General features: G+C 38.5%; 1 protein-coding gene across 3 annotated transcripts in view; it reads right to left on the bottom strand.

Annotated features, from left to right (window-relative positions):
- Window positions 1-2,908: 2,908 nt before the first annotated feature.
- prickle3 (prickle planar cell polarity protein 3) overlaps window positions 2,909-16,679 on the bottom strand; it is a 35,144-nt gene continuing 21,373 nt past the window's right edge. For all 3 annotated transcript variants that reach the window (XM_023341171.1, XM_023341178.1, XM_014473174.2), the window contains 9 exons: window positions 12,667-12,850; window positions 12,377-12,490; window positions 11,825-11,962; window positions 11,317-11,520; window positions 9,989-10,175; window positions 6,263-6,589; window positions 5,889-6,182; window positions 4,647-5,000; window positions 2,909-3,745 (listed from right to left, as the gene is read on the bottom strand). In XM_023341171.1, the coding sequence (XP_023196939.1) occupies window positions 3,309-3,745; window positions 4,647-5,000; window positions 5,889-6,182; window positions 6,263-6,589; window positions 9,989-10,175; window positions 11,317-11,520; window positions 11,825-11,962; window positions 12,377-12,490; window positions 12,667-12,850 (2,239 nt within the window). In that variant the 3' untranslated portion in view covers window positions 2,909-3,308. The remainder of the gene's footprint in view (window positions 3,746-4,646; window positions 5,001-5,888; window positions 6,183-6,262; window positions 6,590-9,988; window positions 10,176-11,316; window positions 11,521-11,824; window positions 11,963-12,376; window positions 12,491-12,666; window positions 12,851-16,679) is intronic.

Here is a 16,679-nt window from a genome sequence, read left to right as displayed (position 1 = left end):
TTATGCACTACTCTGTGATTAATGTAACGTGACAAAACATAAAAAAGAAATCAGACTCATGACAGTGTGAACAGGAATTTGACTCCGGTTTGAAGCGATCACAGCATGCAGAGAAAAAGTAATAAAAAGAAACATTATGTACACATATTTGCAGCTAAAATGTTTTATTTTACTTGTATGCATGCAGTGTTGGGACTACGCTTCAGCTAATTACTTACAAGTATAAAAAAAAACACAAACACAAAAAGTTTTAGTCAAATTTAATCAGACAGAGAAAAACAGCCAAGTGTCGATGTGTTTTTCACTTCACTTTATACAATGAACAGTGGTCTACACAGTACATATAAAAATAAATAAACTTTCACCAAAGACGAGAGACGTTTTTAAAGTTTCTTGAAGGGAATTTTACTTTCAGTGTCAGATAATGTTGGCACAGCAGGTAAAATATTTATATGTAAGCATGTGGGTAAGAATCCAAACTGCACATCCCTGCTGAGGCGTTTTTAAACATCCAAAGCATTAGGGAAGAATAATTTATGTATATGTCTCCAGAGAGCACATTTTGAGATATTTCTTTAAAAAATGTGCAACCTTTTTCCTGATGCAGTAGTATTTTAAATGTAGGAAAATACCTCAGTAGGGTGATTAAGTGTCTTTTTTCCCCTTAGCTGACTCAAGCTGAGAGCCTCATTTATGATCAAAACTCACTCATGATCTCAATGATAGTTTGTGACCTTAGCAATGAAAATGCCTTGTAGAAAATGCAATGAAATGCTGGAAATACACTGGCAGCATTATGGGAAAACTGAAATTATAAACAGGTATTTTTCTATCTGTACAATCAGAACTGTAATATTCCAGTTGAATAACTTTGTGTTTGTTCATTTTCATGTGTTTTATAACAAGTGGAGAAATTTAGTCTGCCCATATTTGGTTAAAAACGGAGGTGAAAGTGGTTTATGTAACGTTAAAGAACAGTAATGCATCACTGTGGTCTGTCTTTATAACAAATGGTCACTTCACATTCACCACCCACAAGTTTCATTCACATTTCCCCACCGACTGGTAAAGACGCATCAAAAGCCTTAAAATAAATTCATCTTTTATTGCAGTAGCATCGAATCTAACTCGAAAAACAGAACAATTTGGTGTAGAAACCTGGCCGGTTTTTAGCATCCCCAAGCAATCCCTTAAATGTCAGTAATAATGGTCTTAAAAAGTCTTAAATTTGAGTCAGCAAAACCTGATTATTAAGACAGAAATGTGCAAACGTCTTCCCGCCAACTGGCAATAAATTTGCACTTATCTACAATAAATGCAAAAACATTAGCTAGCTAGCAAAGGTGTATTAGCAGCCTTTTAGCGATAGCCTCAACCACATTGAATTGCAGAATGCAAAGAAAAAAACGGTCCTGCCAAAAATATTTAAAGCCAACTTACTATTTGTATGAATTTAAGACGTTTTATGGCCTTAAATTTTTATTGGGGTTTTTGTTGTTTTTTAAAAAGAATTTAAGACTTTTTAAGGATGTATAAAGAGCAAAGAGGAATTGCCAAAGACGTTGAACCTATTGGCCAAGAGGGTTAAATACAAATTCGAAATAATTATTTCTTAATGGGAGATTTTTTTCAAAACTGACTAAATTAACTAAAACTGTGCTTGTGTTTTCTAAATATTCTCATTTAAAGTGATGCAGCTTCAGTAAAAGATTAATTTATTTAAAGGCTTTGCATATGTATGTGCACTGCAAAAACACAAAGTCTTAAGTATTTTTGGTCGAGTTTCTATTGTACTTGTCTTGGTACACTTGGAATAAGACAAAAGTAACTTTTTAGCAAAATATAGGAGAATTTTATAAGTCAATAATTAATTAAAATTGATGACAAAGTTCTAGTTCTACTGGCAGATAATTTCATTTATAACAGGAAAAATGTTTTATTAATGAAAATATTAAGGAATTATCTACTTAAAACAAGCTCCTATTTCTTGGTGAAAGTTTATCTGTAAGTTAGTTAAACGTATTTCTAGTATACTAAGACATTTGCTCTAGAAAGTTCACCTGAAATACCTGGTAAGATGTTGTGTTTTTGCAGTGTAACGTCATATAAAGACCAGCAGCAGAAGCATGAGGTTCGGTGGAGCCTCATTCTGAGGTATAATGCGTTTCCCTCACTGTGTTAGCAGACAGGCTGTGGTTTGACATCCCCCTCAGAAACCAGCCTGCAAAATCACAACAAAGCTTTTTAGGTCTAGCTTCTAGTGTAAATATCTTTATACACTGGAAATAAGACAAAACTAACTTAGAAATAATTTTCAGCAAGATACAGGAGTTTGTTTTAAGTCAATAATTTCTTAATATTGAGCGATCAACATTGACATCTGTATTAGATATTGTGTCTATTAGGGCAGATCTATCCAGTGTAATTCTATGCATTATTATTTATTTCACATTATATTTAGAATTATTAGCTGCACTTTCTGAACCATATGAAAGGTTTGTTGCAGTTTATTTTTACATGTTTGACCAAAGTCGTCAACCTATAGTTTTAGTTAGTTTCAGTTTCTTTGTCGTTTATTTTACGTTGGTTTTTATCCCAGTTGATTGATGCGTGCAAACCGGCCGGAAACCACTCCAAAAGCAGGAAGCAGACGACAGCACAGGGCATTCTGGGTAATATAACCAAAGTAAATTCAGTCTAATGCTAGTGGGAGAAATGACTTGTGGGCTTTTACCAAAGACAAACCAGAAATCCTACAGCCGCTAAAATCTGATGCTACTCAATCTTTGTCTAGAAAGAAGGAGGAAGTTACACTGTGTCTTCTTCAGAGATTTTGTGTCGTTTCCTTCAGTAATTCCTGTTGCAGCGCCCCCACAGGTGAGGAGGGGAACAGGTTTTCCAAAGGGTTTGGTTTGTTTGACACCGTGAACCGTGAAATCAAACCACAGCAGCTGAAAATGTAACAAATGTTGCAATTTTGGTCCATAATCAAAACGAATCAACCAGATTATCAGGTGTGAAAAACACTAAGAAAAAAAAAAGTAAGTCAATTCAGTCCTGTTTTTCTGTATCAATCGATACTAAACTTCATGTATCCGTATCGTTATCTGAAGTGACAAAAGTGTATCGGTGAATTATTGATTAAATCAAGCTCCTGTATTTTGCTGAAAAGCTACTTGTAAGTCAATTTTGTCTTATTTGAAGTTTACTCAGACATCTGCGTTAGAAACTAGACCAGAAATACTTGGTAATATTTTGTAGTTTTGCAGTAAAGGAGGAAAAATGGTCAGTAGTTTTCGCAGTCAGCTTCAGGACACAGCGCAGTTTTTATCTTTCTCCTTTGCGCTCTGAGCTCGTCTCCGCCGGATGCTGCCTCTCAGGCCCCGGTCTCTCTGCACCTCCAGAATCTCCTCGGCCCGCCCGGCCGGGCCGTCGTCGGGCTGCCGAAGCTGCGGCGGCAGAGGGATCCGCTGCCCCAGAAAGAAGCCTTCCTCCTCGGACTCGGAGGAGGAGGAGCAGGTGGAGCAGCAGTCCTCGTGTTTGTAGGGTCCCTGCTGGAGGCTCAGGGAGGGGATGCTGCAGGAGCTGCGTGCGTCTCTCCGGCTCTCGGCCTTCAAGTCCAGAGTGTCGAGCCGGGGTCTGTCGGACCGGCGCCGCTCCAAACCCGGACGGAGGACGGGGTCGGAGGACGTACGGGAGCGGCCCCAACTGCGCTTCAGGTGATGACGATGATATGAAGAGCCGTCTAATCGGGGAAAAGGAGAAATTAAATAGGCCTGTAATGAATTAATCGCTTGATAAATTAAAACGAACTCAATAGTTTCAACTTGAATTATTTATCGTTTTTTTTCTCTTTCTACCAAAAACTGGATGATAAAAGTCTTCAGCCTGGTGATTTGGTCTCAACCAGTCCTGTTTTCTTCAAGGACAATTTTGTTTACAGAAACTGCATAATTCATTTTGTTTATTTATTTTGGATATTTATTTTCTTTTTAGTTTCAATGTCAAATATTCATTAGAATTTAAAGTTTATTGATCTTTGAGCGTGTATTCTTGCATGATTAAGCCATTAAATGGTCTCAAAACAACAATATTATCATTTATTGCAATAACTTCTCAAACAATTGTGACCAGCCTAAAATTAATCAAAACCTTCTAGAGATGGAGAAAAAAATGGATTCTATAGGGAATCACATTTCCTGGTCCTGGGAATTCTGAATCAATTAAAAATGCTTAAAAATCTATTTCAGTCTGATTGATTTTTTGCAAAATTATACTATGAATAAATAATAAAAATGCATTTAGCACCTAAAAACGGACTCTGTTCGGACTGTTTATCTTTCAGGCGCCCTCTGCTGGATGGCGTCCAAACTACAACACTAAAGTTATCAGTTAATCGATTGGAACTAATTTTAATCTAATAAACCATTTATCAACAGTTAATACTTTAAGACTATATATTTTGTTGTTTTGGAAGCAAAAACATGAAATGAAGTCTTTGTGTCTTAATCCCAATAAAAGACCTGGAGTTGTAATTTGACCAAATATGAAAAGTTAAAAATGAGTGTGAAGTTAATTTTTAGCAAACCAGTACACCAGTACCGGTACATCTCAGCCAACACAGAACCACCAGGGATTCTGCTTACCCAGTAGATCCATCTGTGGTGGGATGCCTCTCTGAAGATGCAGCCCGCTTCCAAAACCCGCCACCTCACCATCATCATCCTCAGTCGGCTTGGTTTCCACGGTGACTTGAAGCCTCTCTTCTTCCTCCTCCTCCTCATCGTCGTCTTCCTCTACAGAGTAGCTGCTGCTGATCGGCTCCCTGAAGCTGACTCTGGCTTGGCCGCTGCGTGTCAGCGGAGGAGGCGACTCAGGGGGCTGGTCCTTCCGATGGGACAGGGACAGAGGGGACGCGTCCCGCGGCATCAGGTCCCGGGACTTAATGGGCAGAGGAGGTGGGAGGACGGGGGAGCTGTCTGATGATGGTGGCGGCGTGTCTGAGGAGAAAAGAGGGAATAATCAGAGAATAGGTCTGGTGTGGCGACAATCAAGAAATGATTTAGATAAATTATAAATATTGTCAATTTGAGGACATTTTCAAAATGACAATATTATTAAAATTAACGATGATAATAATAACAATAATAATTCATTATAGTTATTATTAATTATTATTAATAATACTATTATTAGTAATAGTAATAATAAATAATTATACCAATTAACTCAATCTAGTACACATTATCTAATAATGATAATTATTATAGTAATATAGTAATAATGTTATACTAGTGTGAGTACACTATTCAAAATTTAAAAATAAAATGTTGTTTAACACCAGAACTGGAAGCATTTTAAATATCCAAAATAAACCAACAAAACAACAGGAACAAGTCTCTCTAAACAAAATTTAAAAACAATAATCATTCAGACGGGAAAACGTGTCAGGAAGGCTAAACTAACTATTTCATACTGGGTTTAAATATTTGCATTGTGTCTAAAAATTACGGCTTTTCAATAATATTAAAGGAAAGTATCTCTTATCATTGTAGCTTATCATGCGATTAACTGATTTATTGCTAATTGTGACGTTCTGATCAGAGACCAAACGAAAGGACAGAGACGCCACATTGATTTTTTTAAGTCATTCGGTCTTTTAACGCCCTCTAGTTCACAGAATTGTTTTAACTCCAGAGGCATTTTAAGTATGAGCAGCCAGTTTGAGGTCATGCCACATTATCTCAATTAGAGTCAAGGTTGAACTTTGACTAGGCCACTCCAAATCCACAGGTGGATTTGAGCCAGACTTTCTAAACCTAAAAGTTCAGTCTGGTTCTGGGAAGAGGCCAAATCCGTCCTCAGTCTCCCACAGGGGTTTCTGTTACCTTGCATTGCCTGATTTGTCTTTTCCACCCAGTTCCTGCAGTCTTTGTTGGTGGAGGTTCCTCTTGAATTACTTCCAGTTAGTCCAGTATTTCCATTCAGCTCCTCCTGCAACGGGATACCAGTGTCTGGCGGTTTTACGCTACTGTCCCCTGGCAGCAGACTGTAATGTGGAACGTCGCTGGGCCAGCCGTTTCCCAGGTGAATGTGAGGCAGAGGCGAGTAGGAGACTCTTGGATGAGGATGGCCGGTGTGTGACGGAGCCTCATTCTGAACTGGAGCGCTGCAGTGAAGCCCTGAAGGAAGCAAATCACATAAATATTTAACAAAAACAGCTAATTTTCTCCCACTTTAATGCCTAATCAGTAGTTTTCACCTCTATTCTCCACTGCGGTGTGAATGCAGTCCTGTGCAGGAGAGTGTTTGACGCCCTCTGGTGGCTGCAGAGGGGAACTGCAGTGCATCCTCTCCGGCGTCCCCCACTGCCTGCCGTGATGGGGAGACCTGCTCTGCAGCGCTGAGTCGCAGGAGTCCGAGTTGTTGGGGTCGTCGCCCAGGGAGCAGGACCTGGAGCAGAAGATGAGGCCCCCGCGTGGGAGGAAGGGTCGGCCGAGCAGAGGCAGCCGACAGCGGGCGCAGCAGAAACACGACTCCACCGCGTGCCAGTGCTGACCCTCGTACGTCATCTGGCCTTGATCAATACCTGAGGAGAGACTTTCAGGTGATTATCTGCTGCATTGATAAGTATTTTCTTTGAAAATGAAAGATAAATCAGTTTTTTAGGCATTACAAGAGGCTAGGGTTGAAACAATTAATCGTAATTAATTATGATTAATCGATTTTGAAAAAAATAAACAAATTTAGTAATCAATTAATCGTTAATTAGAGTATAGAGACTCTAAAATATCAAATTTTCTGAAAAACAACATGCTTAGGGCAGTAATAAGGTTAAACCTTTACAAAAAATATATGCATTTAGGATTTTTAGGGCTGAAACGATTAATCAGATTAATCCATTATTGAAATAAGCACCAACTAATTTAGTAATTAATTAATCGTTAGTACAGCAACCTGACTTTAACGTAGTTTTCCATGAGTTTTCAAAACTGTAATCCTGTTAAACTCGAGACGTGATTTAGCAAATTATAAATATTTAAGTTATAAATTATTGTGAAAATCTAAATCTAATACCCGTTTAATAAACAGTATTAGATTTTTTTTCTCTCTTAGAACATGGAGGAACAAAAATACTTTAAAAAAAATCTAACATTTTTCATACTGAATATTTGCAGGTCTAATAATGACAAAAGCTTAAATACATACATCCCTAGATTTTTGCATTATGATTTAGCAAATCAAATAAAGGATGTAAATGAAATAAAAAGAAATTTTGTTTTTTTTGTTTTTTTCTCTACAAGAAAATGCAATACTTTTCAAAATTTTGCAGGAACCCTCTATAAATTCCTATCAGTTATACATTTAGAAATATACACACAATAAAATCACATAGGATGATTTAATCACATTTTGTCTAATTTTCTTTTAGGCTAACAAAACAAAACAGGAAGGCAATCAGCCATTACTGTCTACAATAACGCTGTGATGACTTTGAATTAATGAATTACAACATTTAATTACCTTTTGAATCAACATTTTTTGATGACGCTTTATCTGACGGGATGCAAAAGACTGACATGAGGATGTCATAAACATGATATAACACCTGTCATAAACATGACGTAACACCTGTCATCAACATGATGTAACACCTGTCATCAACATGACGTAACACCTGTCATAAACATGACGTAACACCTGTCATAAACATGACGTAACACCTGTCATCAACATGATATAACACCTGTCATCAACATGACGTAACACCTGTCATCAACATGACGTAACACCTGTCATAAAGATGATATAACACCTATCATAAACATGACGTAACACCTGTCATCAACATGATGTAACACCTGTCACCAACATGACGTAACACCTGTCATAAACATGACGTAACACCTGTCATAAACATGATATAACACCTGTCATCAACATGACGTAACACCTGTCATCAACATGACGTAACACCTGTCATCAACATGATGTAACACCTGTCATCAACATGACGTAACACCTGTCATAAGGATGATATAACACCTATCATAAACATGACGTAACACCTGTCATCAACATGATGTAACACCTGTCACCAACATGACGTAACACCTGTCATAAACATGACGTAACACCTGTCATAAACATGATATAATACCTGTCATCAACATGACGTAACACCTGTCATAAGGATGATATAACACCTGTCATAAACATGATATAACACCTGTCATCAACATGACGTAACACCTGTCATCAACATGACGTAACACCTGTCATCAACATGACGTAACACCTGTCATCAACATGACGTAACACCTGTCACCAACATGACGTAACACCTGTCATAAACATGACGTAACACCTGTCATAAACATGATATAATACCTGTCATCAACATGACGTAACACCTGTCATAAACATGACGTAACACCTGTCATCAACATGACATAACACCTGTCACCAACATGACGTAACACCTGTCATAAACATGATGTAACACCTGTCATAAACATGACGTAACACCTGTCATCAACGTGACGTAACACCTGTCATAATCATGATGTAACACCTGTCACCAACATGACGTAACACCTGTCATAAACATGACGTAACACCTGTCATAAACATGACGTTACACCTGTCATAAACATGATATAATACCTGTCATCAACATGACGTAACACCTGTCATAAGGATGATATAACACCTGTCATAAACATGACGTAACACCTGTCATCAACATGATATAACACCTGTCACCAACATGACGTAACACCTGTCATAAGGATGATATAACACCTGTCATAAACATGACGTAACACCTGTCATCAACATGATGTAACACCTGTCATCAACATGACGTAACACCTGTCATAAACATGATGTAACACCTGTCATAAACATGACGTAACACCTGTCATCAACGTGACGTAACACCTGTCATAATCATGATGTAACACCTGTCATCAACATGACATAACACCTGTCATAAACATGATATAACACCTGTCAAAAACATGACGTAACACCTGTCATCAACATGACGTAACACCTGTCATCAACATGACGTAACACCTGTCATCAACATGACGTAACACCTGTCATAAACATGACGTAACAACTGTCATCAACGTGACGTAACACCTGTCATAATCATGATGTAACACCTGTCATCAACATGACGTAACACCTGTCATAAACATGACATAACACCTGTCAAAAACATGACGTAACACCTGTCATCAACATGACGTAACACCTGTCATCAACATGACGTAACACCTGTCATAAACATGATATAACACCTGTCATCAACATGACGTAACACCTGTCATAAACATGATATAACACCTGTCAAAAACATGACGTAACACCTGTCATAAACATGATACAACACCTGTCATCAACATGATGTAACACCTGTCATCAACATGATGTAACACCTGTCATCAACATGACGTAACACCTGTCATAAACATGATATAACACCTGTCAAAAACATGACGTAACACCTGTCATAAACATGATACAACACCTGTCATAAACATGATACAACACCTGTCATAAGCATGATATAACACCTGTCATAAACATGACGTAACACCTGTCATAAACATGATACAACACCTGTCATAAACATGACGTAACACCTGTCATAAACATGATACAACACCTGTCATAAGCATGATATAACACCTGTCATCAACATGACGTAACACCTGTCATAAACATAAAGGAGTCTTTATGAATGTATGACTGTTGTTCAACAGTGCTTCAAAAGTTGCATTAAAAGTCCATTAAAGTGCCAACTTTGCATTAAAAGGGTAATTATTGACCGAACAGTCATAGACATTCACAAAGACTCCTCCATGTTCATTATAGGTGTTATATGTTTATGACAGTGTCATGTCAGTCTTATGACACCCCGTCACATAAAGAGTTACTGTATTTCTGAATTTAACTGAGTAGAACTGCATTGTACCTATTGACTCGCCGCAGGTGTCGCAGTATTCTGCATACAGGGATTCGTAGCAGGAGCAGCAGTACGGTCGGCTCTCCCTCATGATGTAGCGCTGACCGCCCAGCGCCGCCTCACACTCAAAGCAGCAGAAGTGCTTCATGTGCCAGTACCTTCCTTCTGCCTCTGTACACTCGTCTGCTAGAATGACCTGGAATAAAGGGTTGGACAGGTACGTAAATAAACAAACAAACACTGACAGTTTGGGTAAACAAAAACAGGAAGTGGATTGCAACCTAGTGCCCTCCGGTTGAGCTTAGCCTACAGAACCGCTGTGGGTCAGATCCTTTAGTCAAATAATCTCTTAAATCACAGCGAGCGGCCAGGCGAAAGAGACTAACAGATAAACCTTTAAATAGATTTAATGAATGAACAGAGATTAGGTTAGTGAATTATGTTTATGATCAAATGGAGACGGATGTAAGGTTCAAACATGTTTCTCCCCAGGAAAATTCAAGCTGTTTTCAAGCATTTTTAAGGCACATTTTCAAACTTTTCCAGGACTTTGAAGATAAAAAAAACAATACGATTCAAGTCACTATTCTATTATATAATTTATTACTGTTATTAGTAATACCTGGTCATGGTACTTTAGATAAACTAAAATATAACAGACTTTTATGTTTTGACATGTTTCTCATTCACACACCTCTGACTGGTCAGAGGTCAAAACACCAATTTAACAAAAAGAATCCTGTATTTTACACATTGTTTAACGTATAAACGTCTTTACATCAACCTCACAGATCAATAAGTGATTGAGCCATTTGAAATAATATATATACTGACATTGAAACAATCCTGTGTGGCACAAACATAAATACTGCTCTTGAAAAACATTCCTATTTGACATAAACTTCTGTAGGATATCAGTCGCATCAACAAATGTAATTTAATTTATATCACTAAAGTACTTATAGAAACTTTATTTAATCATATTTTGAATGTACTGATGTTTATTGATATTCTCACGGAAGGAAAGCATCTCAGTCAATTTTTCTTATACACTAACTGAAATTTATCATCACAACAAATTTCACTAGAGCTGAAATGATTAATCAGATAATTTGTGATTAATCAATTGTTGAGACAATCGATTAATATTGCATAAAAAAGTTAGTTTAAGCTTAACCAGTTAAATTAAAAATCTGTAGAATCTGCTATATTTTTTCCCGATTTATCAATTAATCATAGGAAAAAATCAATTAATCGATTACTAAAGTGATTGTTAGCCTCAGCCGTAATCATGTGAAGAAACATTTCTTGATGTTTGATAAAGGATAGATGCCCACCTCATCGCAGGCCTGGCAGCGGGGCTTCAGCCTCTCGGCGTGGTGCCGGCCGCAGTAGATTTGCCCGTCCTGGAAGAAGTAGATCAGGTCGACCAGCAGCTCGCTGCAGGACGAGCACTGGAAACACTGGGGGTGCCAGCAGCTGCCGTGACCCGCCCGGCTGGCGAACACAGCTATGTCTCCACCACAGATCTGTCTGCCACACTGGAAAAACAGATGAGGTTGGGTCGGGTGTGGTGCAGAGGGAAGGAAGTGAGGTGGTGTATCCTTTAGCAAATAAAGAGGACTCAGTAATTTGCTTCTGCAGCTCTGTGATCATTAACTGTGTGTGCTGCAGCCTCCAAGCGTTACCTGCACATACATGCAGCTACGCTTAGCGTCAGCCTACAGCGTTCCGATATGTTTTAATAAGCGTTCACATCTGTGCATTAATGCCGGAGAAGGAAAATCTGAGCGTTGATTAGCTCTGGTTATGAAATATGATCATGATGATGTAAATGTTGTGCACCTGCTGGCAGATGGCTCCGGTCATGGTGACAGGGAAAGGTCTGACGACGCCTCTGCCCAAGTTATCTCGTTTTCTCTGCTGGCTGAACGTACGAAGCTCTTTCTTCTCCTCATCATTCAAAGAGTTGCAGTACTGAGGCTGCGAGAAAACAGAGACTACTGGTAGAAATTTACAGATTTATGAGACATTTTATGTAAGAATGCAGCAGCTTTACAGACTCAGTAATCAGTGACACGTTGAAAGATTTTTTACAGGATTAATACAAAGTTTCGGATATTTCAAAAAAACAATCAGATAAAAAAAACAGAGAGAAAGAAAGAAAGGATGGATGAAAACAACGGACGGACGGATGTAATTTTTATATTTTCCACTCATCTTCCAACCAGTAAAGTGTTTTTTCAGCCTTTTTCCTAAAATTAGCTGCAGTTTTGAAGCTGCTTCTGTAACTCTGTGTGTTCCAGAGCTGACCAGGCGAGTCTCTCTGTCTCTGACCAGGTGAGTCTCTGACCAGGTGAGTCTCTCTGCCTGTAATGGAGCCTGTAGTCCCGTTACCTCGCTGTCGTGAGCTGGAAGCTGGTGCAGCAGCTGTTTGATTCTGTATCTCTCCCCCGGACTGTTCACATAAGGCACCCTGTCTTCTGGCAAGCAACTGAAATACTGGTACACCTGAATCAGGAGACAAGTTTGTTCACAGAGAGGCAGAAATGAGAGACTACAGGCAGCAATTTACCCACTTACAAAGCAGTTTATTAAATTACTGCCTATCAAATCATTTGGGTCTGTGTACGAACACGTCCAGGTGAGGGAGAGCATCTGAGTTTAATTTATATCCTGTCTCTGACCTGTTCAGGCTTGAGCCCAGGTGGGACCCAAGCGTACTCCTCGGAGGCGCATCCCGAGTCGTCGTCGGAGATGGAGTGCCTCTGGAAGTCCGACACCAGCTTAGTCATCATCTTTTCCAGCTGCCCTGGCACCGACCGCAACGCATGCTCCTCCCGCACACACTTGCAGTGCACGCAGATCTTCCTGTGGAGACGGAGACGGTCTTAAAACTGATTTACGACCAAAGCAGAAACCTGATCAGATGTTTCCATTCAACGTCAAATGTTGCTTCAAGTACTGAAATGCAAGAAGCAAAGTTTTTAATGCTTGACAAATCTTATATTTATGAGTTCTCCCGTTACTTTCTTCTTTGGAGAAACAAAAAAAGTAATAAAATTGTATTTCTGCCACACAGTTTTGTGATAAATTGTCCCATAAATTATTGCGATAAAAGATAATATTGTGGTTTTGAATCCATTTTCAAGTAATATAATGATAATGAACACATTCTCAAAGATCAATAAACTTTAATTTATAACAAACATTAAACACAGGAACTGGAAGACATTTTAAATATGCAAAATAAATAAACAAAACAACAGAAACAACAAATAAAATTAATTATAAAGTCTCTATAAACAAAATTGACCTTAAAAAATGGCTAGTTGAGGCTAAAGCCCCACACTGAAGAACAGTTTTGGTAGAAAGAGAGACAGAAAAGAGAAAAACAATAAATCATACAAATGGAAATGACTGAACTTGTTTTAATTTCAGATGTCTAATTGAATATTGGTTCCACATCTTGAATTTTATGGAATAGACAAATATAAAATTACATAAAAATTGTTGCTTGCATTAATATTTATACTCCCTGTGTCAAACCTTATTAGAATTAAAATGGCACATACTTTAAGTTATGACTGAAAATAGTTTTGCAAATCAGCCGACAAATCTGAAAGGCTGCGGAAAGGCAGCCGCAAGTATCACACAGCCGCCACCATGTTTCACAGCTGATACATTCTGTTCAGAGTGTAATTTTTACCAACACACAAAGTGTTTTGCGTCGGCCAAATAGTTCAATTGTATTCTCATTGGACTGGGCTATTTTATTTCTACAGTGCATTTTTAGGAGTAAAATAATTCAAAGAGTTTCACATGATGAGAAGGAAAATAAAACAAGCAAAAAAACAAATTAAAATGCAGGCAAGGTAAGAGAAAATGATCACCGGTTGAAACACTTAATGATTTTCCACTTGTTGTTAATTGAAGGACAATTTTTGTGGCCTTGATTCAAAGGAACTCAGTGTTTCAGCATGTTTGCAGTTTTCTGGAAGTTTGTTCCAGATTAGAGGCACATGAATGAGTTCCTCTAGAACTTGTTGGGACATTAGTCCTTTAATCCTGGAAATGTTCTAGGATTTAGGACTAGAACATTTCTAGTCCTTTTTAACGTCGGCAGTTACAAAGGCCAACTTTGTAACTGTCTTTATTTGGCTCTGAATGTTCAGGTCCAAGTCTTGGGTCTTTGCATGGGGCTTCTTCTTGACACTCTCTAATAAAGGCAAACAAATCAGATAAACCTGTTCTGCACTTGTCTGCATCTTTTATTGAATAATTTTTTTAGAACCAATCCCAATAAAATTTAAAGTTGGTAGTTGATCAACACTAAAATGTCAGTGAGTAAAACTACCTTAACAAGGCATTGTATTTATTCAAACTGGAATAAATTAACACTCTTAAAGATTAAGCTTTACTTCCAGTTGCTAAAACAGAGCCAAAGAAACTCTGTAAGTAATAGGTTTCTCATCGCAGTCATATGTCACTCCCTCCGCTTTCAACCGTGTAATTTACAAAGGCACCAAGCAGGAGACGTTACGTCACAAACCCAGCACAAGCATTTTTTCATGCTGACTAACCAAGACCTCCTGCTGTCAGTTTGAACACAAGTAAGCAAATCTCACAAGAACCCAACATCCAGATAATTTACAGGAACCTCCGTTGAGTTCACGCCCTCCTCAGCCTGACATCTTGCAGCCTCTGCATCAGGACCAGCACATCTGTGACAAGCAAGCAGCAAAACGAGGTCACTGACATAAGCCCGCCTGTCAATCCGGGACAGTTCTAATCTCCCCCTGCCTCATATTGGAACCATCTTGTCCTCATACTGCATCGCGTTCAATCTGGAGGAGGGTGTTACTGCGTGCTTGTGTGTGGGACTGGTGGAGTCAGAATGAAGCGCCCGGGGCTGGAAGCGAAGCGTGGGTGTGACAGTGTGTCCATGCGCAGCTTTTACTTTACGTTTCTGTTGTGATTGCGTAACAGCTTGCCAGCTGGTACTTGTGGCTCAAGTTCGTACGGCACAAAGCTGCTTTATGAGCACCCAACCCCCAAGGAGCCAAAAAGCTGGTGTACCCAAACACAAGACCACTGGTCAACCGCAGATTACTACTCCGCTAATCAATGGATTTATTTACAATGAGCTCTTTTTGAGATGCTAGTGACTGCTGCTGCGGGAACTAAATGCTAAGAAGTTTAGAATGATCTAATCAGAAATATTAATATGGAATAGAATTGATTGATTATTGAGTTAATCTAGATTTGATTGATCTTATCGACTGACTAAGGATAACTTGATAAGCGGTCACTTTCTTAAAAATCAAGATGGACGATCATCTTTCCAAAACACGAGGGGCTACATTTTTCATATGCTAAATTTAAAAAAGAAACAACAAACAAATGTTATCATTATTATTTTATATAAAATCTAACAAAATGTTAACCTTAGGTTGCTGAACAGAAAAAATAAAATATTAAATAATATGTGAAAAAATATCACAAAATAATATGTGAAACTGAGAGAATGTTAAAAAATTGCTTCGTAAAGTGAATTAACTCACGCCGGCCCTCAAAATCATCATGTTTTCCCCCCCCCCATCATGTCAGTTTTTCTTTGCTACACACCGCTTTTCTGCCGTCACATCCTCCCCTTCACGGCACATCTTTAACTTTCGGTTGATAAACTTGACGCTACTCCGTCACGGAGCTCATCTAAATGAGCGCTACTAACATGAAACTTAAATATTAAACTTATATTTCAAAACGCAGCGCATAAAGAACATCTTGAACCCCATACCGGACCCTATTTTATCTTTCCTGTTATCCGCCATCTTTGTTGATGCACCAACGGCTCTGCTTATGGATGCCCAGCGGCGCCCTCTGCTGGATGGAGCCCCAAACTACGACATTAAAAGCAGGTCTAAGCGGACGTTTCAGTTAATCGATCTGATTTCATTTCAATCTAATAAACCATTAATCGACAATTAATTGAAAATCTGTTATTTTTATGTATATAATGTTTTCCTGTGACGTAATATTGTTGGAAAAGTTTGAGATCAGAACCCTGAATTGTTGAAACCAACTCAGCTGAGTTAGCTACACAGTGCTTAGCTACTGGTGGTAAGGGGCCAGTTAAAGATGTGACATGGTGGGACAGGTGGTAAATGCACCACGTCTCAGCCAGTTACACCAGCAGCATTCCTAAACACTGTAACCAAAGACGATGCCTTAAACCAGCAGCAGGTGGCACCATCACATGGATCCAACAGAACCAGAGAAGAGTCCGAAACTACAATAGTATCAACATCAAACATTATTGTAACACCAACTGTCCCTTTGTTATAGAGATCGACCTGTTAATTTCAGTCGTCCTATTTAGCCTTCAACAGCTAAAGCTTAATCAGATTTAATACCAGACAATAAAAAAGGTTATGTCTTTTTAAAATGTAAATATTTGGTGTATGTAATATTTAGCACTACAGACATAACTAGAACTTCACCAATCAATTGTTTAAATCCTGGAATTGGCCAATTTTACCTTTGATCAGTAATATTTTTTCCAATTTGTTAAATAGGGCCAAGTGCTGCGAATTAGCTGTTGCTATTGCACTATGACGCAAACATGGGACTGCTGTTTTGTTCAGTTTGTCTATGTCGATGTGTGTCTGTCCCTACCAAATAAACTTAAAATAAATAA

This window comes from Xiphophorus maculatus, chromosome 1 (assembly GCF_002775205.1).
Source record: "Xiphophorus maculatus strain JP 163 A chromosome 1, X_maculatus-5.0-male, whole genome shotgun sequence".
Classification (NCBI taxonomy): domain Eukaryota; kingdom Metazoa; phylum Chordata; class Actinopteri; order Cyprinodontiformes; family Poeciliidae; genus Xiphophorus; species Xiphophorus maculatus.
The sequence above is the reverse complement of the archived record's forward strand: the minus strand, read 5'-3'. Positions and strand labels throughout refer to the sequence as shown.